Raw genomic sequence first — 25104 nt, 5'->3', positions numbered from 1 at the left:
ACCTCGGTAGGGTTCCTGTCACCACAGCTCAGCCCTGGCATCCGCACACAGGAGCCTCTCATCCATAGCACCCTCTCTGGCTGCTGTCATTAGGAAGAGGAGAGTCGGCTAGTTTTCAGAAGAAAATGTTGCTTTATTATGACATAGGAAAGACTACAAGCCATTAAGGGAGAAGAGTTGACAGTTCCTCAAAATGACAGGTAAAAGGGAGGTGTAAACATCTTGGTAATAAAATCCACAGCACAATAATTGGAATTGTTTTCTTACAATTTTTGTTTTCAAGGTTATAGTAAACAAAACAGTCACTTGAATTGTCAAAAGAACGGCCATTTTACCCAAGGAAAGTGTACACACCAAGCCAAAGGACAACAGCACGGGGCTATGTGTTGTGGGGGTGGGGGCGCTGCCGCAGGAAGGAGGCCTGGGCGATCCTGCGCCCTGGAGAGGAGGCCCGGCTGCTCGGGCTGCCCACCCCCGGCCCTAGCCCACCCCCACTCTCCCAGCACAGACGCTGCTCAGAACTCACTTCAGACCTCAGAAGAGGAAAAAAAGCCCAGTTTCACTGTGAAGCACTGAAGTGATGGCCAAGATCTCAGAAATACAGCTTATTTTAAAACCACTGGAGGGAGTGCAGGAGAGGCTCACGCAATGATCCCTTAGTGTCAGATGCCCTTGGTAATGACCTGAACACATACACAGGGGTGGTTACTAGGAAACAAGGAAGCCATTTTCCTGAATCGAATAGCTGGCTTGGGAGCAAGAGAAAAACTCCAGGCCCATCAGAGTATTTTGTTGGTAACAAGGTAAATCCCAGCACACACGGCGGTGGCAGGATGTCCTGCTGGCAGCACTGCCCAGGGTGCCTACAGTCATGGGAGCTTCCCAGTGGCACACAGACAGGTGACTAGTTGGAACCCTAGTGCCAACAGGGAATAAGGAGAATGAATCTGGATATTATAAACATTTATTAAAGTCCTGTCTACAAAAGATAAACGTGGCCTCACTGTCCTCAGACTTCATGCTCTCGGAACAGCTGAACTCTCCTGAACATAAGCAGAAAAAGATGTGGGAAGCAGGGCCGGCTGACCACAGGGAACCTATCAGAAAACCCAGGACAATCCAGTAAAGCCAGGTCACAAGGCAGCAAAGTTCATGGCTCAGAACTCTGCAGGCCAGCATTAGCTCCTCTTTTTGCTTCTTAAGAAAAGGCAATGGCTCTCCCAAAAAGAAATCTCCAAATCTCTCTCAAACACACACACGGCTCAGGCATGTGGGGTTTGAAAACCAGCACCCACCCATATTTCTGATGATGACGATCTTAAAATGCATATTCCTAAAATGCAGAAACACACTGAGCCTGAACTGAGCAAGTACTTTAAAAGCTGCATCACTAAGGACTTTGTCATATATGATGCTGCTGCAGCTATGGATCATTGTTTCATGCATTCTAGCGTCTTCCACATTGAGCAATAACTACCCAGCTGCTGCTGCTCCTACCCACCTCCTAACCTGACTAGCTAGTGAGCCAGATTTGGAGCACTATTTTTGTATGGCCTACCAGCTAAGAATAGTTAGCACATTTTTAAATAGGGGGGAAAAAATCCATGATATGTGAAAATTATCAAATTTCAGTATCCACAAAAGGTTTTATTAGAACACACCCATGCTCATCTGTTTATATATTAACTACGACAGAGACCATATGGCCCAGAAAGCCTCAAATATTTACTCTCCGGCTCTTTACAAAAAAAAAAAAAAAAATTTGTGGTGAACCTGAAACAGAGGGGTTCCCAGGGCAAGCAGTACGTGTTCTAAGAACTACAGTAAAGCGGTTTCTCCTCCCTTACATCTCTGGGTTAAGTTCTCAGAAATGGACAATCTACGTGTGGGTGTGACCAGACAGATGCATGCAAGATATCTTACAAGGAACACTGCAAACTGTTCCATCTCCCCAGGCGGCTCCTCCCTCTCCTGACCGGCTCATCACAAAGCCATCTCCCCACTATGGTTTAACTGACATCAAAGGTAAAGCAGAGGCAACAGCACTGGCACGCAGGCTCCGCTGTAAGCCACCCTGGCTTCCCTCCCACACATGAGCCGCCATGCAACGACAGGGACAGTGAGTGGGACAGGTGGCCAGGAAGAAAATAGGAGGAAGGGGACAATGAAGCCACTGGACCCTTCATTTACTCCAAAGATTCCTAGGAGATACCTGTTAGCCTCAGCCTGACTCTTGTCCGCTGCACCCGTCTTAACCAGGACACCGATGCTTCGAAAGGAAAGCGGAGAAGGAAGGGGAGCAACAAAACCACCACCGATCAAAAAGCAAGATTCACTCTCGAGAATAAAGGAAAACAATCTAATAAATTTCAGTATAAATTCAATAATTCATTCACGTTACTACCATTACATTTATGAAAATCACCATTGTGGAAAAAGAGAGAAAAGGGGAGAGGGATCAGAAAATGTCTATTTCTAAAAAAACAAAACAAAACAAAACAAAACAAAAAAAAACACGAGAGAACACCTGGGCTGACGCTTCCACATGCAGTTTGATGCTAAGTGATTTGTGGAACAGACGTGCTTGGAAACCCGTTAGTGTCTTCTGTTCCACAGGCTCGGGGACAAGGCGGAGGCTAAGAGCTCCACGCTGTATGTATTTAATACTAAACTCACAGAGAAAGATGCTTTGCGGAGTCCTCTGTCCTTACACGATGTCTGTGGCTCCTGTACTTCGCTGCTTTAATGGACCCATGACTTTCAACCAGGCCGGCGCCTTGTTAAACTGCACCACCGAGTGTAAGCACTGGGACCAGTCCCGCTCCCCCCTACCCCCCCCCCCCCCATGTGGTCTCCAGGGGCACCGAAGCAGAGCCAGTGACACATCAAAGGTGCCCAGTCCCGCACACAGCGCGCCTGCCATTTGGCTGCTTCTGTCATGCAGGTCCTGGAGCCTGGTTCCAAGCACAGCGCTTGTCCATGAGACGGCACGAGCCCGGGCACCAACTGTGGCTGTGGCAGCGCCCAGACCGCAGAGGAATCCGATGTTCTTGGGGGCACTTCTGTGTGGGTGGCGGCTTCATGACGGGGAGGATGGGGATCATTCTGTGAGGCTAGCCAACTCATCGCCTTCATTGTTTTCAAACCAACTGCAGATAAGGCTACTCATACTCCAAGAACTGTTTGTGGTAGAACAGCAGGTATCTGAGGAGGTGAAGACAAGAAGCATGCTTATAGTCTAACCCATGGAGGTTGAAGCAAAACCAACCCTCCTCCTGCAGGAACACTCGTGTGGTGGGCTCAACACATGCTGGTGGTCTGTTTGCTGGGCTGGGTTTGGGTCCTTGGTCCCCACGGAGGAGGGGCCTTGGCTCACCAGCAGTGAGCCCATAGTGAATGCCCGTCCTCTCACTTGTGCACCAGGAAGTCACAATCCTCATCAGCCCCGCTTCCCACACACCCCCAGACTCCGCTTCTCTGCTCTTCCATAGCTACTGCCCTTGTGGTGGAGACTACTCTGGAGGAAACTCTTGCAGCAGCTTCTAGTTCAAAATCCACCCCTTTGGGCAGCCTCCTCACTGGCCACAAAGCCATCCTCTCAAACACAAATCGTTCTACACAGACTTTCTCAAAGGGCGCTCCACTGCTTGGGGTAAACATAAAGATGCCTCCAGAGTGCTCACAGCAGCTCATCTCAGCCTGTCCGTGGACCCGGGGGCTCCATGGACAGTCTCGAGATGAACAGGGACTTAAAGTAAAAGGTGGATGACAATGGGCCAGGGAGGGATGAAATGGGCAAAGAGGAAAGGAGTTCCCTAAGGACCCACATGGCTGCTTATGCCATGGTGAACGTAAATGACCACCGCCACATTATCTGTGTTAAGTGATCGACAGTGACCTCGCCCATCCAGTGACCAATCAAGGCTGGCTTCCTGTCAAATCTTGTTCCTTCAGAGCCTCAAGGCAAACACCCCAGAATGGATGTGCACCAAGGTAGTTAGCTGCCAGCGTGGACATACCCCTCACTGTCCAGCACGTCCTCAATGCTGGCCTTGGTGATGATGGCATCGTCACATTTGAACCACTGGTCCTTGTGCTGCCGAATGAAGCTGGTGTAGTGGCCACTCTCCAGGGTCCCCTGGTGGTTAACTACGGCAAACAAGGAGTACCTGGATTGGGAGCCCGGGCGGGGGAGAGATGGAGCAGTCAACTCAGTTTTATTACCACCAGAAGCAGCTGGAAACCTGCAGAGTGAATAGCCCACTGACCCCAAATGGGAACACCCCAGGAATGAGCGCTGCTGTACAGAGAGCATGAACACCTGCCTGGTCCGCTCAGCTCTCCAGCTGCTTTGCCAGAAACCACACTTTGTGGAAGTGCTGACAGCTTCAGTACTGGGAATGCTATAAGCAGGCTGTCCTTTGTTCTATCAACCCATGGTAAGCAGGGTAGTAAAGAAGAGAAAAGAGGTCTTCCTGCAATGGGAGCTTTATGGTACAGGTGTGAAAAGTCCTTTCCCAACAGGGCTTGAGCATTCTCAACAAGGCTGGATAGCAGCAAGACAGGCAGCAGGCCAGTGGCCAAAAGAAACCAGGGCTCTGCCATCATGGAGCCCTCCCTGCCAAGCCTTCCAGTGGTCCCCGGCTCCCCACTCACCCTCGAGAGGCCCGTGGCAAACCCACAAGGCAACCACTTACTTATTGTCATTGTTGAGACTATCCGTTGGCTGCTGGTACTGTCCATTCATCCTGCTCTCTTTGCTGTAACAAACAACAGCAGCTACTCAGCAGTACTTAAAATAATTAACCGAGCAGATGCATGGCTCCAATAATGATGGTACTACTACCACTGGGGCCTCCCAGAGCAGGTGCAAGACCAGGTGCGTTTCAGACAAGCTTTCTAGTTCTTCCAGCAACCCTGCTTTCTAGGGGGAGACTATCCCTGTGTGAAGGTGAGGAAGCGAGGCCAAGGCCAGCCCACACAGACCTGACCACACCTTACTGCTTCAAGGCAAGTCTGTAGTGATCAGTTATAGAAGCCCCAGGAGACTAATGCACGTTGAACGTATGAGCAAGTGTCGCAGTTATTAGGAGGATATATTTTAAGTAGTCCAGGATTATCAAGATTTAAAAATGAGGGAAACTGAATCTATAACTGCAAAATCCACTGTTGCTTAGCTGTATCCAAAGTCCATGACATCAACAGCCACGCTGTTTTGTGTGATCCCACCCGATCACTTGCCAAGTCTGACAGAGGATTTGCTAGAGAAAACTCAAAGCTGAAGCAGCAGGGCTGAGGGAACTCAACTGTGTCCTGATTTAAGATCAGGATAACAATTCAGTTTTAGCAGGTATGCTTCTATCCATGTCAACCCCGGACCCCATGGAGCCATGCCCTTCCCGATCACACATATAGTGTGCCAAACCCTTTCATACCTGGATGCCATGAAGGGAGTCATGTCCAGTTCCAGGGGGAATGACACGTATGTGGTGATCTTCCGCCTCAGCTTGGCTGAGTGTTCAAATCGCTAGAGAAAATGGGTAGAGGGGAGAGAAGGAAGAGGATGAGGCTATAGGGATTTCCTCCAACAGTGCGTCTCTGGGCACTCCCAAAGTGGGCTTTTTCATTTCCTTTCTCAACTGCCCTGTGGCCACATTCAGAGCGTTGAGACTCAGTAACACAGTATTAATCCATACAAATCTCATTTGTGGGGTCCAAAAACAGTCTTGAAACAATGGGATTGTTCAAGGCGACTGACGCCAAGCGACTGACTTACATCAAACCCAGCAAAGTGTAAGGTGGTAGAAAATAGAACAGGTATCCATAAGCTCTGGTAGCAAAAATGGACATACTATTCCTCTCACCAAAGATATTCCTTTGACTAGACTGGGGCTACTGAATCCAGCTAGCAAGCCAGGAATGGTTTGGGTTTTTTGTTGAAAGGGTCATAAAATAAAACAAAGACCATAAAAAGAAAGATCCTATGTGGCCACGAAGCCTAAAATATTTACTATCTGATCCTATACAGAAAAGGCTGACCAATCTCTGGACTGGATCATAATGCTCTGTGTTTGTTTGCTTTTAAGTAAAAGAAAACCAGAAAACTTTGGTGTTGGGTGTGGTGGTGGTGGGGAATCTGGGGAGGAAGAGGAGTAAAATCTTAACCCCCATCCCCAGTAGAGTAACTCACACCCTACTTTCATTATGAAGTGATTACTCTGGTTCACCACAAACCTCTCTGGGCAAAAGAGAACAGGGGAAGAGTTACAGCTTCTGTTCTTCACTGTTCCTTACTGAGTCACTAGAGTTACAAAATGTACCTCTATACACCAAACCCACAGACTCTAAATTGTACTGGGGATTAAAAATTGAGTTGGCCACTGGAGTCTGCTTTCTAGAAAACTTACTTTGAGATGAAAACAGGCTACAATGGGCAGTTTCTTCATGGTGAGCTGCTTGGTGGACTCTTGGTAGCTATGGCAGCCACTACACTTGATCTTGGCACTGCTTCCTAAGTGCTCTGGTCTGGTAAACCTGCAAGGCATTTTAAAAACATATTTTTAGGAAAAAAAAGATGAGAGAGGAGAAAAAAGAAAAGAATTAGTTTATCATTTTCAATGGATTAATTTCTCTACTAAAAACATGAATACAGTTAGGAGTATTTATAATTTCACAATGAAAACAACAAACTATTTCTTCTTTCGTATCCCCTTATCACTTTAAAAGCTATCTTAAATTTTTTTAAATTAGGGCAGCCCAGGTGGCTCAGTGGTTTAGCACAGCCTTCAGCTCAGGGCTGATCCTGGAGACCCGGGATCGAGTCCCACAGTGGGCTCCCTGCGTGGAGCCTGCTTCTCCCTCTGCCTGTGTCTCTGCCTCTCTCTCTCTCGGTCTCTCATGAATAAATAAATAAATAAAGTCTTAAAATTTTTTTAAATTAAACGTCCGGTGAAATAGTAGTAATAACTTTCGAACTACTTTAAGACCCACCAATTCAAATTTTCAGAAAAATGAGAACTCACGTTCTTGAAAAAAACTGTGTACACAAATGTTTTTGGCAGATTTTTTAATAACCAAAAATCTCGGAAGCAAGATGTCCTTCAGTGTGTGAATGGTTAAAGAAAGTAGTACACGATGCCATGGAATACTAGTCAGGAACGAACAGGAACAAGCTATGGGTACACACAACCTGGATGAATCTCCCCAGAATGTTGGGGGACTGGGGGAGGAGACCCAAAATGTTACATGTTCTATGATTCCATTTACATAACATTTCCAGAATGTTGAATTTGGAAATGGAGCACAGACTCATGGCTGTCGGGGGTTAAGAGGCAGTAGTGGTAGGAGGGACCCGCAGGGATGGAAATACCTGCTTCAATGTCAACATCCTGATTGTGATATTGTACTGTAATTTTACAAGCTGTTAGCACTGGGGAAACTCAGTAGAGAATACTCAGTTTTTTAAATTTATTTATTTTTTAATTAAAGATTTTATTTATTTATTCATTTTTTTAAATAATTTTTTTTAATTTTTATTTATTTATGATAGTCACAGAGAGAGAGAGAGGCGCAGAGACATAGGCAGAGGGAGAATCAGGCTCCATGCAGGGAGCCCGGCGTGGGACTCAATCCTGGGTCTCCAGGATCACGCCCCGGGCCAAAGGTGGTGCTAAACCGCTGGGCCACCAGGGCTGCCCCTCAGTTATTTTTTATAAATGCACGTGAATCTGTATCTTAAAATAGAAGTTAAATTTTAAAAATGGGGAAATGATCATTTTCTAATGATGAAAATAGATCACACCATAGATAGTAAGTTGGCAAGCATTTCTGACACAGGTGGTGGCTACTAAAAAGACAAATCCATAAAACAGATGTTTCGGTGTGGTGTTTTTTTTTAATTTTATAAAGTATGCTTCTTTCCTTTTTTTTTAAAGATTCTATTTATTTATTCATGGGAGATACACACACAGAGAGAGAGAGAGGCAGAGACATAAGCAGAGGGAGAAGCAGGCTCTATGCAGGGAGCCTGACATGGGACTTGATCCCAGGTCTCCAGGATCACACCTTGGGCTGAAGGCGGCGTTAAATCACTGAGCCACCCAGGGTGCCCTCAATATGGCAAAATTTTGTAAATGTAAAGCTGAAAAACAAATAAAATTCACCTTTTCACCACTGGGTCTGGAAATCTTTGTTTACCCTTCAGAACTCTGTCATCTCACTAGGGCCAGACGATGCCCCCTTCTGACCACTACCTGCCCTGGAGGTGCCCCGGGAGTGGGAAGCCAACAAGACAGCAGGTAGATCTTATAAAGGAGGAACACAATAAAAAATAAAAAAATAAAGGAGAAACACCAGAAAACAAGGTATCTGAACTGTGGAAGGAGCCTTGGTGTCCATCGACAGATGAATGGATAAAGGAGATGTGGTCTATGTATACACTGGAATATTTCTCAGTCATTAGACATGACAAATAACCACCATTTGTTTCAATGTGGATGGAACTGGAGCATGTTATGCTGAGTGAAGTATGTCAATTGGAGAAGGACAAACATTATATGGTCCCATTCATTTGGGGAATATAAAAAAACAGTGAAAGGGAATAAAGGGGAAAGGAGAGAAAATGAGTGGGAAATATCAGAGAGAGGGTGACAGATCATGAGAGACTCCTAACTCTGGGAAAGGAACAAGCGGTAGTGGAAAGGGATGTGAGCGGGAGGATGGGGTGACTGGGTGACGGGCACTGAGTTGGGCACTTGATGGGATACGCACTGGGTGTTATGCTGTCTGTTGGCAAATTGAACTCCAATAAAAAAAAATACAAAAAAAAAAAAAAAGAAAAAAAGAAAAGAAATGAAAACAAGGCATCTGAGCGGGTTTGCTGCAACCTACAAGAATGAGCCCATAAATGCAATCTGCAACCTGCAGAGCATGGGTAATTCTGTGGAAAGTGATGTTGTCTTTTCAACATAGAAATGGTAAGGAAACCAAAGGGAGACTGAAGCCTACGGATTTGCGAGGGGCTTGTGAAACCAAACAACGAAGTGTAGTGTGTAGGCCTCGTTTGGATCCTGAGTTGAATGGACTGTACAGAATAGTTTTTTATAAAGCCAAACAGGGCAGTTTGAACACTGGGTATCTGACTGGAAGAGAGAAGGTGCCCAGGTTTATAGTGAAGACTTTGGATACACGTGACTAGCCATGACACTAGCCCATAATCCAATTTTCCAACTAAAACCAATTTGGCACCACCCCAACCAAACCACTCAGGAACACACTGGGGGCCACGACCACTTCCCTGACATCTACATGGACTTCCCCATTCAGCACAGGGTGACAGCAGGGCCTAGTATTCAGGCCAGTGTCACTACCGGGCAGAAATAGCACTGTGCACTGAGGACAAACACTGACTCTTAGAACTGAAGTCCAAGGCCAGCCCACAGCTGAAACTGGGCTGAAGACTCTGCCCATTCAGCAAGCATTCAGAAAACAGGTGACTGATGGTGGAAAGCAAAGTGCCCGAGGCAACAAACCTACCCAGCCTGGTGGCAAACAACACTTCCTTAAAGGAGCCCTCAAGTAGCGCCTCTGAGGCTCCAGCTACCAGAACTCACTTCCGTGATAGGTCCGAGTTTCCTGATATGCTGCCTTCGTGGCTTGTGAAGTCACACTAGAGGTGTAAACATTTTACTCACCCTCGCATTTGGATAAACATGCTTCAGCCAGTTATAACCACTTTGCCAACTAGTACCAATTAACCAACTTATCAATAAACAACACACTGCTTCTCATGAGGGTGCACATTTTTTTAAACATACGCCAGTGCCGTAGATAATGCTGAGTCCAAAGTCCCTTTTGATGTTTTCTCATTTATTTTTCTGGAAGTTCCTGATACTTTGTCATTTTTCTTTCCATGTGCAGTGCCCCTAAACTGAAATACACTTATCCTCATATCCTTGTCATCTCTGCCAAATTATGCTAACCTTCTGGCACCAAGTATGTCAACCAAACCTGCTTCAACATGAAGAAAACGTCCCACAATGTCAGACATGAAGAGGGTCCTAGCTTCAAATTCACATAACCCTGAGTAAAGAATGGACAACAGAGCTCAACTCACATATCTTCTCCATTATCTATCTGTGCTACCCCTCCACCAAAACTAGGTGGGAGACGGGGTCCATCTTCCTTCGTGAAGTTTACCACGAAAGCCAGGTATCTGCTTTTCCCACCCACCAGCAATTTGGCCACACGACCTACGCTTGACCAGCTGAATACTCCTAATTTGGAATCTATCTGGAAAAATCGTTCTAAAGAAGCAATGGTAGGAAGAATGTGTCCTGCTGGGTGCAGCACCTCAACTGCACTTGAGAGTGTCCAGGCCAGTAGCAGGCTGTATGTTTCTGGATACTGGTCCCCAAGCCATCTCAGGGTGACCACCTGTTCACTGAGCTGCGTCCTCTCTAGCCTTCCTGTGGATGCTGTGAGCTACCCAGTATCTCTGCCTGCTTCAGTCCACCAGAGTCCATTTCTGCCACTTGCAGTTGCCAGCACTCTGACCTGGTATACAGAGGTAGTCACACGTGTGTCGGGCAGAAGACCATCACCATGCAAGGTGCTACGGGGGGACACGAACGTTGTAGGAGACAGTGTCCTCCCCTGAAAAGGCTGCATTTCAATCCTGACTGAGGGAGTATAGCACAGATAGTAAAAGAGCTGAGACAGCAACACAGTGAGGGAGCCAAGGGCTCCAACCACAGCCACCTGCAGGCTGTCATATCTTGTCTCATTTTCTATATCGGACATTTGAAAGAAAATCCTACTGGGCCCCGAGTGGCCGTGAATTTCTTAGGACTTTCCTCTGACCAATCCTACCCTGAGGAGCCTCAAGGCAAGGAGAGACAGGTGCCTGCAAAGAAAGACCAGTCTTGGGACACCTGGGTGGCTCAACGGTTGAGCATCTGCATTCAGCTCAGGGCGTGATCCCGGTGAGTCCCAGGATCAAGTCCTGCATCGGACTTCCTGCAGGAAGCCTGCTTCTCCCTCTGCCTATGTCTTTGCGTCTCTCTGTGTCTTATGAATAAGTAAATGAATCTTAAAAAAAAAAAAAAAAGAAAAAGACCAACCAGTTTTCGTCTACAAAAGCGCCGGTGGCACTCTTACCTTCTCAAGCAGTCTGTAAGCGTAGTGGTTCCTGCTACATGGCTTTCCCCATTCACCACGCTGCCTTCACTCCCTGGGCTCAGGGGCCAAAATGGGGTGGAAGAGCCAGGCAGATCTAAACTGATGTCCCAGAAGGGGTCTATCGTGGTAGAGACTCCACTAGAAGCAAGAGGAGATAAACACACTGGTGAGAATGGACAGCCACATGGCCTCAGAGGTGGCACCTGGCCAACAGCATCCACATGTTCTCACAGCTCTGCCCTTCCATCCAAATGACATGGAAGGTCAGAAAACGCAGGAGAGCTCCCACCCCATGCATCCTGGGCTTCCAAGGGGGCCCTATGGAGGAATAGCAGGTAAGCCACTTCAGACAAAGGCTACTTTTACAGCAACAGTTTCCTAAAGAACCCAGAAGATCATCACACTCATTTTGAGGTTTTTCGAAAAACTGTAAGAATCAGGGACACTACCTTGGAGATCATAGAAAAGGAAACTGAAACGAAAAGCAACACTCTTTGGAACACAGGTGCCAAGTGTTTGCTGTCTGTGTGCTAGTCCCTCTGGAAGGCAGGGCTCTCTTATTTAGCTCCTGGTGTCAGGGACTCCAAGGGAAGCAGAGATGCGGTGGGAGGCTTCAAAGCACACCTCGCTGGGTGGCAGAGGAATAAAGATGGCCCCGGGGACCATGCTCCAGATGACCTGCACCACTCAGGGTGACCTACTCATCTGTCGATCTGTCCTGGAGCTACTTTATCTCAACATATCTGATGGCTTGGCTGTTTAAGCTCAACTTGTCCGGCTTCACATCTGGTTGCTGCTGCAGATGCTCCTCTATAAAAGCCAAACAATCTATCTATCCACACATCACCAAAAAGATACAGCTGTGGGGGAACCCACTAAACTTCTGGCTCTAAGTAAAAAATGTTTAAAAACTGCTCAGAACACAGCAGTTTTGTTAGCTGAAAATGTACCATGATGTCCAATAAGCAACACCCAGAATAAAGTAGGCCTCACAGACAGGACCTGGGGTACCGCATCCCGATCTGGTCAGAAGAATGCACAGTGCTGTGTAGGAACCTCACACTTACTGGCAGACTTGGCAGGTGACGTCCGACTGCAGCCCGCCCGTGAAGATTTGGTCTATGATGCAGTTGCAGTGATTGGGGTTGTTGGCCTTCTTCCCATTATCATCACCTGGGGATAGATCGCAGCTGTGTGATTTGCACCTGTGCCCCCGAGTCCGCAAGTTTCCGAGAGCTACAGGCCCAAGGCGTGAGGCCATTCACCTGCAGAGGTGATGAAGCCACAAGGATCGATACTTTCAAAAGCGCACAGAGAACCCTAGTTCAAACAGGGAGACTTGGTGGGCAAAGAGGAAACAACCCTGCTAGCTTATTTTCAATTTTCTTCTTTTACTCCATTCCCTAAGACCTGCTTCGCTTCTCTCTAGGTATCAAGATATAGCTAATGCCCAGTCACTGGGGAGAGTTACAGATTCCCCCGTTCACGCAGAGAACGACTAAACTGTCATGCAGTGGCGTGGTGCCACATGCTGCCAGCAAAGCCCCTGCTCTCCCCTCCTCTCCTCCTACTCTACACATACACCGTGCCCTGGCTTCAGAAAGTGTCCCTGCAGGACTCACCTCAGTCTGCTTTGCTCATCAGCTCCTGCACTCTGGAACTTCAGGAACAGTTCTGCTTTCCCATCAGCAGCACATACAGAAGTACCATTCCTATCCTCTCTAGTTCAATACAGGTTTTATTTCTATATTTGGGTGCAGATATATGGATACTAACTAAGCTTACATGGTGGAATGCAACACATGTTGATATACACCATAAATACATACTACAGAACTTTCAAATAGACAAAAGGACTAGACTGTGTATCTATCTGCATATATATCACTTATTTAAAAGTGAAATTATTACATAGAAATAAAGGATGTCCACCCAGCCTTTTGACAGCAAACTGCCTGGAGCAATTAGGGAGAAAATGCTACCCAGAAAGATTTCATGAGACAAAATGTTAGGAAATAAAAGAATACATATAGGAAGACACAAAAGAAAAAAGGCCTCAAGATAGCTGAGGCTCCCAACCACCACACAACCAAGTCCATGGAGGGCCTGGCTGTGGCCGTGAACTAGGAGGGTTGAGGGAGGATTCTGAACACTCTGCTTCCAGCAAGAGAAGCCTTACGCTTCTCGTGATTTGTGAGATGGAAATACCTCAGACAAGTGCATCACAGTCACTGCGTTGTGCTTCTGTCCCCTGAATGTTTTCACAATAAAGCCTTTCAAGCAGCTGATTTTTCAGGTTAGACTAACGCTGATAACAGAAGTCACCTGACTATCCTCAAGTGCTGGAATACTTTCACAGCCTTACACACCAGCTCTTTTGTTTGTATGCTGTACTCCATACTAGGAAGCCAAACCTTACCTAAGCTATTAAGCACCGTTTATTTGGTTCCTCAGGTGAACACTGAAAGGATGTGTATGTTTTTCAGGAGAAAAAATTCAAGTACACAAAAAAGCCAGAAGCCTGACAGCTGATGAGAACAAGCCATCTTATTTGGAGTTTGGCTTGCCTCTCAGCTGTAATGTCAGACAACACACATTGAGAGCAGCCCTGTGACTAGGGAGAGGCTGAGGAGCAGCAGTAGGAGGCAATTCAGTAAGACCTGGAAGACAGGCAGCTGTACCAGCCTGGAGGCCACAGGTACCCAGGTAACTTGGTTACCCCGCACACCTCCACTACACTTGTGTGTGCTCCCTGAACCGGCAGCCTCAGCATCACCAGGGACCCATCAGGAATGAACACCTGCCTTCGCTCCACACCCACTGAACAGAAACACCAGCAAGCCCTCCAGGGGACGCTGACCCACAGTCAAATTTGAAAACCACCCCCCCACCCTTCATAGGACACCTGTGTCAGCACACTTTGGTGTAGGGCCTTCTCACTGGGAGCCCGCCATGGGGAGGGGAAGAGGAGGAACCGTGGTGGCTTGTGATTCAGTCCTAAACTCCTGCTCCGAATGGAAGAGCTGTTGCCCACTGTCCCTTTCCCCAGACTCTCCAAACCCACACACATCTGAGGCCCCTGAGGAGGCTGTCACCCTCTGGGGGCCAGGCTGTGGGACAGAAACCAAGATCCAGTGAGACCCAAAGAGAGACTTTAAAAGCCCCTGGCTGGATCCCAGAAGGAACATGACTGAGGGTTGGAGTGGCCCTGGCAAGTGTGCAGGTCCAGTTCTCAGCTCTCTCTCTAGCTACCTTAAAACAACAATCAAAAAAAACAAAAACAAAAAAAAAAATCAGTCCTTCTGGAGACCCCACAAGGGGAGGAGCCAGTTTTGATGGTTCTGCTATGTCTGGAGCAATTTGTAAGTTTCCGGCACACCATGGGCTATGACAACCCCGAGGAGCCACACATGAGCTCGCTCACAGTCAGGCTCAGAGGACCCCAACAGCAGAGGACTCCAGGCAAAGGCCCGCCAAGGACAAAGAGTCCTGCTCACTGTTACGGCTCTTACAGGACCAACCACCATGCTGGTCCACTCCCAGCAAGGTCGGAGGGGACACCCCAAACCATTTCCTCCTCTCTTCAAAACTATCAAGAATCTCTTCAGGGTATGAAGGATGTTTCTCTTCTTGTGGGGGAAAGTCACAATGAAAAGACAAGTTCCCCAGAAGAGGTGCCCCCACCCCTGCCCCAGGCACAAGGACAAGGATGAGGACAGCCCGCAGGCGCACCTTTGCAGTGTCGGTGCAGGACGTCCAGGGCTGCGATGAGGAACTCGTGCGCATCCTGCTGCTCGTACCCTGCCAGGTGCCGCGCGTGAGTCCACACCAGGTGCAGCAACTTGTACGGGATATGGGGGGAGCGGTGCCCCGAGTAAAACTGCTCAGACGTGGAGAGGAAGGAAAAGGGGGAAGATGTCAAGAAAGAGTACACATCACACGTGACAACAAACATGTAACAGCAGCCAAGAATTTCCTGCAGCTGCTCTAATGGAAAAGGATTCCATTTTATATCATTTCCATTTTGTTGTTGTTTGCAAAATATATTTTTATGTGGACTCCTGGTCTTTCTGAATCTATCATTTTGTCCCTTTCCATTGTTGGTTTTCTACCAACAGGCCCAAACGATGAATCAGGAGTGCCCAATGCGTAAACAAGGCAGGTGGCTGCTGAGTGGGTGCAAGATACTTCAGGCCAGATCTGCTGGCTCCTCTGCTGGACCCCTGAAGTACACCTGGGCACTCTCAGCAATAACAGGGCACATACCAGCCCCATTCTGTTGCCAAAGCAGCCAAGGGACTTCAGCTCAGAGACCTTTTCCAGTGCTTGGGTGCAGAAGAGAATCCAGACCCAGGACACCGGAGCTCAGCCTGCACCCTATCCTGCCACATGGGGAAAGGTACGGCCTGAGAGCAGCCTAGGATCTAAACAGAACAGACCCTCATGCTCAGGGTAGAGAGCCACAAAGCCAGAGATGGCCACAAAGCCAGAGGTGTTCTGCTGAAGCACACTCAGGCCTGGCAAGAGAAGGGCCACTCACCTTGAGAACAAAAGATGGCAGACGATGAGGGAAGGGTAAAAGGACCATAGCATTTACGGACTAATGTCTTCCCCTGGCAGGGCCCCTTCAAAAAGGCTCTTTCTCATCCTCCAAGTTAGCACCATGCTTCTAAGTGATGCCAACAGACCCTAACGATTCCCTTTGGAAAAAATGTTCCCGGGATGCCTGTGTAGCCCAGTGGTTGAGCATCTGCCTTTGGCTCAGGTCGTGATCCCAGGGTCCTGGGATCGAGTCCCATATCAGGCTCCCCATGGGGAGCCTGCTTCTCGCTCTGCCTATGTCTCTGCCTCTCTCTCTGTGTCTCTCATGAATAAATAAGATCTTAGAAAAAAAAGTTCCATAATAAACGCATGTATTAAGTATTCACTGTATATAAGATGTCAGAAACTGCCTTCATTGGGTCAATCTTTTTTCTTTTTTTTTTTTTTAAAGGAAAAACACAAGTGGTTACAGAAGCCATACACTGCCAAGGTCAAGAGCACTCACCTCCTGAAAAAGTGACGACATCTCGCAGACCAGACATGAGCTGGGGCTCTGCATCTCACACCGGTGCCTGTCGGAGAGGAAGAAATCTCGCAGAAGTGGCGTGTGGGTGAGAGCCTGGACGATGCAGTTCATGAAGCACGTGTTTCCAAGGTTTATCAGTCCCCGCAGACCTGGCCGGGAGGCAGACAGGAGAGTGGGGCTGACAGGCTCTGCACCACAAGGACCACTGAGGCCCGATGGCACTACTGTGCCTCTACATTTATTCACTCATTCAAGAGGTAAGAGGAAATGTCTTTTTCTAATTTTTAGGCCTTTTCTAGTAACTGTCCTGAGGAATGTTTACCATCATCCTACCGCTCACCTCAGCCACTAAGTTTTGATAGAATGACCCACAGATAGAGCAACAGGTCAGAAAGGAGCTGCTCTAACAAAACCTATTAAAAAGCTTCCAAAACGTATTCTTGAAGTATTAGAAAACCCAGAGAACCCTCTCACACACACATTTCTCTCCCTAAAAGTCACGTACACAGCGTCAACCTGACCATAATAAGTGAGTCTTTTTACAGGACAGACTGTCAGGGCTGTTTCCATCACTGTGGGGCCCCCCCTCAACCTCACTGTAGCACCACCTCCCAAGAACAGGTGTTCCAGAAGTAGTGGGGGGAAAAGGGGGTGAAGACAACTGATGTACAAGGGGTTAGAGAGAACTACACTATGCAATCCTCCTGTTCACATCTACGTTGGAATAGCCAGCCGTGCTGGCAGTGACAACAGACCACCACGCCCAGCACTGCCACCCACCTACCTATGGTGCAGTTGGAGGTGATCTTTCGCCTTTTCGGGTTGTGTTTCAGCAGTTCAAGCTCTCGTTTGGTTGGCTCCCAAGTTGAAAACTTCTCCCCAACACCTAAACACATGGAAGACAGTCCAGGTGCCATGAGCTCAATACTCATCAGGTGTGTTTGTAAGTAAAAATGATGGTGACAGACCACTTATCAGCTTGTATTTCAAAGATGGGCATCCACAACAGGAGGTCTTTCTAGAACCATATTATATGGCAACAGACTAAAAAAGAACACTTAAATTTTAGAAAAACGTGTGGTGAATGAGCAGTTTTCCCCGTGAGAAAGAAGGAAATGCCTCCCATCGACGTTACTGTAATGCTAATGCCAAGATGGTTTTTGTTTTTTCTTTTGCAAAGCCTATAATCCTTGAGTAGACAGAGGAGAAAGCAGCACACTTGGCCCCGAGGTGATGTGCCCTCCCAGAGAAGAGTGAAAGCAACAAGGAGAAAACACTGGCTGAAACACCTTCTGAAAATGCATCATGTTGGACAGCTGTCCCCACAAGAGATTTATAACACAGATAATGGCGCAGATGCTAATTAAGTGTCCCAATACCTACTTGTTTCCCACGACCTAATATTTCTGCAAAATTCAATGAACTTTAAAAGACATAATATCTCATTGACACATGGGAACTATAGAATGATTTTAGAAGAGCTCTGATTTATTCTGGGCCATGCATTTCTTAGTTCTTGTAGGGTAAATGTTCTTCCCAAAGAAATAATATATTCAGACTCAGTTGCAATGTTACTAAATTATTGAGGGAGAAAAGAATAGGAAGTTGTTCTCCAGAAAAGATTTGTTACATACAAACAAATCTGATCTCAGAGAGCACCTGTTTGTATTGTTCCATTCTTGAAAAATGGTGTTTTTTCAAAAGCAGAGCAATTAAGCCCAAAAAGTGTAAAAGAGATACTGGGTTCTCTTTGTAAACAGTGACGGTTCTGCTAGTTGACAGATGCTCACCAGTCAAGTGGGATAAACTACACCTCTTACTGTTGTAACCCATGAGCATCTGCTGGAAATGAAAACTAAAAAAAAAAAAAATCAAAGAAACAAGAAACAAAGAAATGAATAGGGAAAACATATGTATGAGATTTGTGTGTACCCTGACTACATATCCAAGGAAGAAAGTGTGAGGTCAAGGAAGTGACAGCAACTGAGAACCCCATGCTGGTACCACAGCTACTAGGAGAAAACAGAAAACGTATGTATTGGTCTCCACCCCTGGTTCCTGGCACAGGGCTCTTAAAACCCTTATACTCTCTAAGTGATAAGAGAGCAGGAGCATCTTTCATTCTAATGAGGTGACTCTTGGTGGGTTCCTGGAGAGGGGCTGGTCGCCAGAAAGACCACCAGCCATGAGAAGCTTGGATTTCCAGCTGCCTCCCTGGGCCCCTGCAGAAGGAGCCTGCACACCTGTCTGGCGAGTCACTTCACCTACTTTTCCTGGATCCTCAGCTGGTGCCTACAGGAGGAAGTAAGCAGCTGTGGGGGTTCTTCCCACTAAATGAGGACCCACCCTGCAAAAACCCAGCTGCTGTCCTATCTCCCTATACTGACTTTTTCCCTAGATACTGATCTTTCTCTTGATCAGCTCTGCCCTGGACAGACATGAGGGAATGCAGGACTAAGAGACAAATCAGGCACATAAATCTAGGCAAAACCAAACCTTGCATTTTCCAAGCTTTCCGCTGTTCCTCTTTGGCAATGATTTCTATATCTTTGTCATATATGTAGTCCTGACACAAAAAGCAGTAGATGCCTCCATACATAAGCTCTATGGCTGAAAAGAGAAAGGAGGAGAGAGAGCAAATTTAATTAAAAATGTAAAGGCAACATTTAAGGTTACAAATGAAACATCTAAGTGTTTTACACATCTTACTGTTTCCACTGTTTCCCTACTCTCAAATCATAGAACCCCTTTTTATGAAAGGATTTCATCACTTCAGACCTTTATCCTAAGCAGGTACAGTACATGTAGTTTCCTTGGAAGCTCAGGACTTACAAGTCTGAGGAATCTGAGTGAGAATGAGAGCCATCCCGTCCACATTTTACAAAAGACTTAATCCTCAAGTATGAGGACTCTATTTTCTGAAAGAGTGGTATTTAAAACAAGGGAAGGGATGCCTGGGAGGCTCAGCCAGTTAAGCGTCTGCCTTCAGCTCAGCCCCCCCCCCCACCCTGCCCCGCGCCCCCTCAACACGTGCTCCTGTTCTCTCAAATAAATAAAATTCAAAAAAACAAAAAGGGAAAACTTTCATCGTGTATGATCAGTTCATAAGGACTCTTAGCCACCTGACATACATTAACCGTGTTCTGTTATATCTAGAACTCCTGATATGATTACAAAAAGGAATGCAGCTGCTGTTTGCTTTAAGAACAGTGGTAAAATGTTCCCTAACCAGATAATCTTGACTTCTTGACCCATAGAGTTGGCTCCTCCCCACTTGTGAGTGGGTTTTGTGCACTTTCTTGTCTGCATCATCTATAAAACCTGCTCTTAGTTACTTCATTATAAAGTAAGATAAAGTCCTTTAATGTAAGCACCTGAAAGAAAGGCATCCCAATTGAACAATTAAAAAGGATTTGTTCTGGCTTAGATTCACCAAGCCACAGAAGCTGTCTGAGAAGCAACGCAGCACGAAGAGCACAGATGTAGAACTGGTCTGCCTCCTAGTTCTGCCACTTACTAGTCACACACCACTTCTTTGAGTCTCAGCTTCCCCTTTGGCATAATGGTAACAGTAACAGCACTGACACCTCACAGGTTTGTGTGATAATTCTACAACTTTACAGTACACCCAGTACATGGGAATGTCTTTATAAATCACAACTTTTTATTCCATGTCTTCTGTCACCATGACGCAGATCAGTAATATTGTGGTGGATCTTTAAAGTCCTCTAGAACAGATGTATTAAAGCTCAATTTAAGAATCCCATGCCTGAAACAAACAATCCAATCATGAAATGGGCAAAAGACAGGAACAGAAATCTGACAGAGGAAGACATAGACATGGCGAACAAACATATGAGAAAATGCTCAGCATCACTGGCCATCAGGGAAATACAAATCAAAACCACAATGAGATACCACCTCACACCAGTGAGAATGGGGAAATTAACAAGACAGGAAACAAATGTTGGAGAGGATGTGGAGAAAGGGGAACCCTCCTGCACTGTTGGTGGGAATGGGAACTGGTGCAGCCACTCTGGAAAACTGTGTGCACGTTCCTCAGAGTTAAAAATAGACCTGCCCTATGACCCAGCAATTGCATTGCTGAGGATTTCCCCAAAGATACAGATGCAGTGAAACACCAGGACACCTGCACCCCGATGTTTATAGCAGCAATGTCCACAATAGCCAAACTGTGGAAGGAGCCTCAGTGTCCATCGAAAGATGAGTGGATAAAGAAGATGTGATCTATGTATACAATGGAATATTCCTCAGCCATTAGAAACGACAAATACCCACCATTTGCTTCGACGTGGATGGAACTGGAGGGTATTATGCTGAGTGAAATAAGTCAATCGGAAAAGGACAAACGTTATATGGTCTCATTCATTTGGGGAATATAAAAAATAGTGAAAGGGAATAAGGGGGAAGGAGAGAAAATAAGTGGGAAATATCAGAGAAGGTGACAGATTATGAGAGACTCCTAATTCTGGGAAACGAACAAGGGGTGGTGGAAAGGGAGGTGGGCACTGGGCATGGGCACTTGATGGGATGAGCACTGGGTGTTATGCTATATGTTGGCAAACTGAACTCCAAAAAAAAAAAAAATCCCATGCCTATCCCACCCTTGCCCCTAACCCAAAACTGACAAAATTCCTACAAATTTTTTGAAAGTCTCTAACAAAGCTGTTCCATGGAGCTTGGCAGCCCTTTGGCACTGCATATTCCTTAAATGGGATAGTTCCTGACACAGGGATACCAAAGCCAGAGGCAGACTACAGCGAGGATGACAAATTTTCAGGAAAGCAAAGTCAGTCAATAAAAAATATGCCAAGCAAGCCCCTCATTGAGCTCTGTCCTCAGCAGGGAGTCTGCTTGAGATTCTCTCCCTCTGCCCCTCCCCCCCCTCAAGTAAATAAGTAAATCTTAAAAAAGTATATGCCAAGCATACAGTTAACAACAGCACAATTACCAGCCTGGGGAAGGCATATAAATATTTCAATGTGTGTTCAAGTCTTTCTAGACAAGCTCTTCTTCAAGGCACCTTTCCAAACTCAACACCTAACTATGTAAAATTAGTGAAGTCTACTGGGTGCCAAGATCATCCAATGGAAGAAGTACCACCTGCTCAACAAACAGTGGTGGGATGACCAGAAGTCCACAAACAAAAGATGAAGCTCACCTCTACATCATATACAAAAATGAAGAAGGGATCAGCAACCTCAATAAAGCGCTAAGGGTACAAAACCATTAGAAGAAAACCTAGGGGTTAAGTCTTCATGACCTTGGATTTGGTAGTGGACTCACAATTTAACACCAGAAACATTAACAACTAAAACATGAACAACTAAAGAAAAAAACTGATAAATTGGGCTTGATCAACACTAGACTTTGTGCCTTCAAGGACATTATTAAGAAAGTGAAAGACAACCCACAAAATGGGAGAAAATATCTGCAAAGCATATATCTGGTCAGGGTTCACTACCCAGGAGACAGAAATCTCCAAGAGGTGTGTGTTTGTGTGTGTATATATATATCTCATAAAGCACAACAAAAAGACAACCCAACCCAATTAAAAACATGAACAAAAAAAAAAAAAAAAAACATGAATAAGTGACTTGCATAGACATTTCTCCAAAGAAGATATACCAAGGACCAAGAAGCACATGAGAAAAACATTTAACATCACTGGTCATTGAGAAAATGCCTATCAAAGCCACACTAAGATACCACTTCACACTCATCATAATGGCCAGAGTTACTAAAAAAGAAAGTAAATGTTGGCCAGGATGTGGAGAAACTGCTGACAGGAACAAAGAATAGTGCCGCCACCGTAGGCAAGTCTGGTGGCCCCACAAAAACTCGACACACACTTACCATATGAGCACCCTGCTATTTCACTCTGAGGTATATATCTAAATGAAATGGAAACTTATGTCCACACAGAAACTCACACGACTGTTTATGCAGCATTACTCAGAAGAGCCAAAAGGTGGGAACAACCCAAATGTCCATTAATGGATGAAAAGATGAACAAAACATGGAAGATGTACACAATGCGGTATTACCTCAACATACACAGCAATGAATTACTGATACATGCTATAGCATGGATGAACCCCGAAAACATGCTGAGAGAAAGAAGCTAGACACAAAGGGTCATCCTCTGTATAATTCCTTTTACAAAATATTCAGAACAGGCAAGTTCAGGGAGACAAAGAGCAGATCAGCAATTGCCAGGGGTTGGAGGGACTGGAGGTCGGGGGGTGGGGGGTGGGGACACACACACTCATTCCTGGAAGTGGGCTATTCTTCTGAGATGATGAAAAAGTTCTGAAGTGGAAAGATGCTGATTGCACAATGTGGTGAGAGAGTGAATGCCACTGAAGTACACGCTTTAAACTTTGTACGTTGTGAATTTCACCTCAACATAAAATTTTAAAACCCAAAGCAACACATACAATCAAGGTAGTTCCCCTGGAAAATTCTTTTGTAGTGAAGATGAGGGTACACTGGGCTCCTGGAGAACTCCCAAAACTATAGGCGACACAGGTACCATGCACACATGCACCACGTGAGGTCCTTTCCCTTTGGTCACAGGGTAACCTGGAGAATGGAGGGGGAAACACTACCAATTCCTAAGTGAGCTGGTTTCCACCAGCGCGTGGTCTTTTGGGAGCAGCTACAATACCTCTTCAAAGACACATGGAACAAAGTGTACACACTTTTGTATCTCATAGTGGCAAAATCTAAGTACCTTGTGACTCAACATAAAAAAACCTGTAAGCAGCCAGAAAGTAGGAAATCAAACAGCTCCAAGTTTGTCGCCCTACTCATTGCACCAGGCCCCACAGTGAACTAGAACTCCAACATCCAGTTTAGGACACCAACCAGTCTAGGTGGAAGTATACCAGCAAATTGGAGTGGCCATCCCAAATGAGAGGAAGCCCTTTTTCCTGAAGTATGTTTTTATCACATTGGATTAAGGCAACTACTTTTAGGAAAGGACAGACCAAGAAGTAGAATGTTTGAGGAGACTGCTGTCAGGTTCAACTTATCCCATGCCATACTTGACAGGCCATACCTGTCCTTCCACATGACCTTCAGCGATGACCTTATTGCTATCAATACTCTATTTTTAAATGCATTATCCACAATATTCAGACAAGATTCAGTTTAGGCCTCTCGCGCTAATCCAACAAAAAAGTAGACACCTGCTGAGAGTTTCCCTACTAATCCACTTCAGGTCCCACTATTATACTACGGAATATCCTTGGAAGGTGGAAGAACCTGACCACAAGGAAATCAAGACACCTTAGTCCCCCTACCACTGCTCAATTACTCTGCCCTTGGACGTCCTGCAAAATACCCTTATAAAATGACAACCAAAATATGGACAGCCTAGAAGTTGCTCTGGAGATAAGCAGGTGGGAGCAGCAGTGAGATGCACAGGGCAGAGGACAGGCAGGTGCTCTTGGCTAGTCAGGAACCAAACCGCCAGGTGGGAGTCAGGGCTGCCCGGATTATGTTCTCCTCTAGCACTTCTACACTTCAGCCTCTCTCTCTCTTGTGCCCGTCGCCCTCCACTCCTCCCCTCCCAGACACAGAAAACTCCTAGCCTGGATGAACACATACACAAGCAATCTTCAATAAATTCACAGACTCTAACAGCGAAGGACTAGATCTTTCTCCCATCTCAAGGTTTTGTTTCTGAGAGCAAACCTAAAATGCATTCACTCTACCAAAAGTAGAGGCAGAGTTTATCAATCAGGTTAATAAAATGAATAAATTTCTAAAGTCATTTTTATAGATGACTCTGGGTAACAATAAAATTCTTCAGATAGCTTTTTAAGTGCAAATATATTTCCAATGTTCCATAACTCTTTAGCCCACAGAATCACAGCCCAGGCAATAGCAGAGCAGCCTAAATGGGTCTGATCTGAGATTCAGATAGGGCAGGAATACTCTTCATTTACACTGTAAATGCAAGTGTCTACATTAGGTAAATACTGCACACTTTTATCACATCCACACTGTCCTGAGCAGTGTCTTTTTCGTCTGATTGGTCAATGTAAGAAGAGATCCCTCATTCCTCCATGGGACATAATTCATGAAAGCATTACTGGCACCACGAGCTCTCTCCCCAAAAAAACCCCTCATTCCTTAAGAGCCTTCTTAACAGCACTTGCTGTATGTTCTCCGTTATGAATGCAGTAGTCCGCCATAGAGGACTTAGTACATTCCATCCCTACTATTTGTTTTTTTAAGATTTTATTTATTTATTCATTCATGAGAGACACACAGAGAGAGGCAGAGACATAGGCAGAGGGAGAAGCAGGCTCCATGCAGGAAGCGTGATGCAGAACTCAATACCAGGACCCAGGGACCACAACCTGAAGCTCAATGACTGAGCCACCAGGTTGTCCCCCATCCCTACTATTTAAAAAGGCTCTAAAAAGATCTTTAACTGGGGGGACACCTGGGTGGCTCAGCTGTTGAGCACTTGCCTTCAGCCCAGGGCGTGATCCTGGAGTCCCAGGATCAAGTCCCACATTGGGCTCCCCGTGTGGAGCCTGCTTCTCTCTCTCTCTGCCTACATCTCTGCCTCTCTCTCGGTGTCCCTCATGAATAAATAAATAAAATCTTAAAAAAAAAAAAAAAGATCTTTAACTGGAACTGCAGAGCCTCCATGAAGTAAGAGGTTCTTTGGGCTGGACTTTTTCAAAGTGATTTTCTCAAGGAGTGCCTAAAAACCTCACCATCACTTAAAACATCATTATGAAGGAGAGAGAAACACCTAATGAGCACAATTAGAAAATAAAGCCAGGGACAAAACTTTGCTTCATGTAACTTCCAGA

General features: G+C 46.0%; 1 protein-coding gene across 1 annotated transcript in view; it reads right to left on the bottom strand.

Moving 5' to 3' along the window:
* Positions 1-109: 109 nt before the first annotated feature.
* The window catches only part of USP22 (ubiquitin specific peptidase 22), a 46541-nt gene continuing 21546 nt past the window's right edge, over positions 110-25104 (bottom strand). The window contains exons 3-13 of the mRNA XM_055305595.1: positions 18743-18856; positions 17031-17132; positions 16226-16395; positions 14911-15058; positions 12246-12351; positions 11158-11316; positions 6408-6534; positions 5436-5527; positions 4698-4760; positions 4020-4169; positions 110-3204 (exon numbers count right to left, since the gene is read on the bottom strand). Coding sequence (XP_055161570.1) covers positions 3162-3204; positions 4020-4169; positions 4698-4760; positions 5436-5527; positions 6408-6534; positions 11158-11316; positions 12246-12351; positions 14911-15058; positions 16226-16395; positions 17031-17132; positions 18743-18856 — 1274 coding nt within the window. The 3' untranslated portion in view covers positions 110-3161. The remainder of the gene's footprint in view (positions 3205-4019; positions 4170-4697; positions 4761-5435; positions 5528-6407; positions 6535-11157; positions 11317-12245; positions 12352-14910; positions 15059-16225; positions 16396-17030; positions 17133-18742; positions 18857-25104) is intronic.

The sequence above is a fragment of the Nyctereutes procyonoides genome, unplaced genomic scaffold (assembly GCF_905146905.1).
Source record: "Nyctereutes procyonoides isolate TBG_1078 unplaced genomic scaffold, NYPRO_anot_genome, whole genome shotgun sequence".
In the NCBI taxonomy this organism is placed as follows: domain Eukaryota; kingdom Metazoa; phylum Chordata; class Mammalia; order Carnivora; family Canidae; genus Nyctereutes; species Nyctereutes procyonoides.
This window is presented reverse-complemented; position numbering and strand designations above follow the sequence as displayed.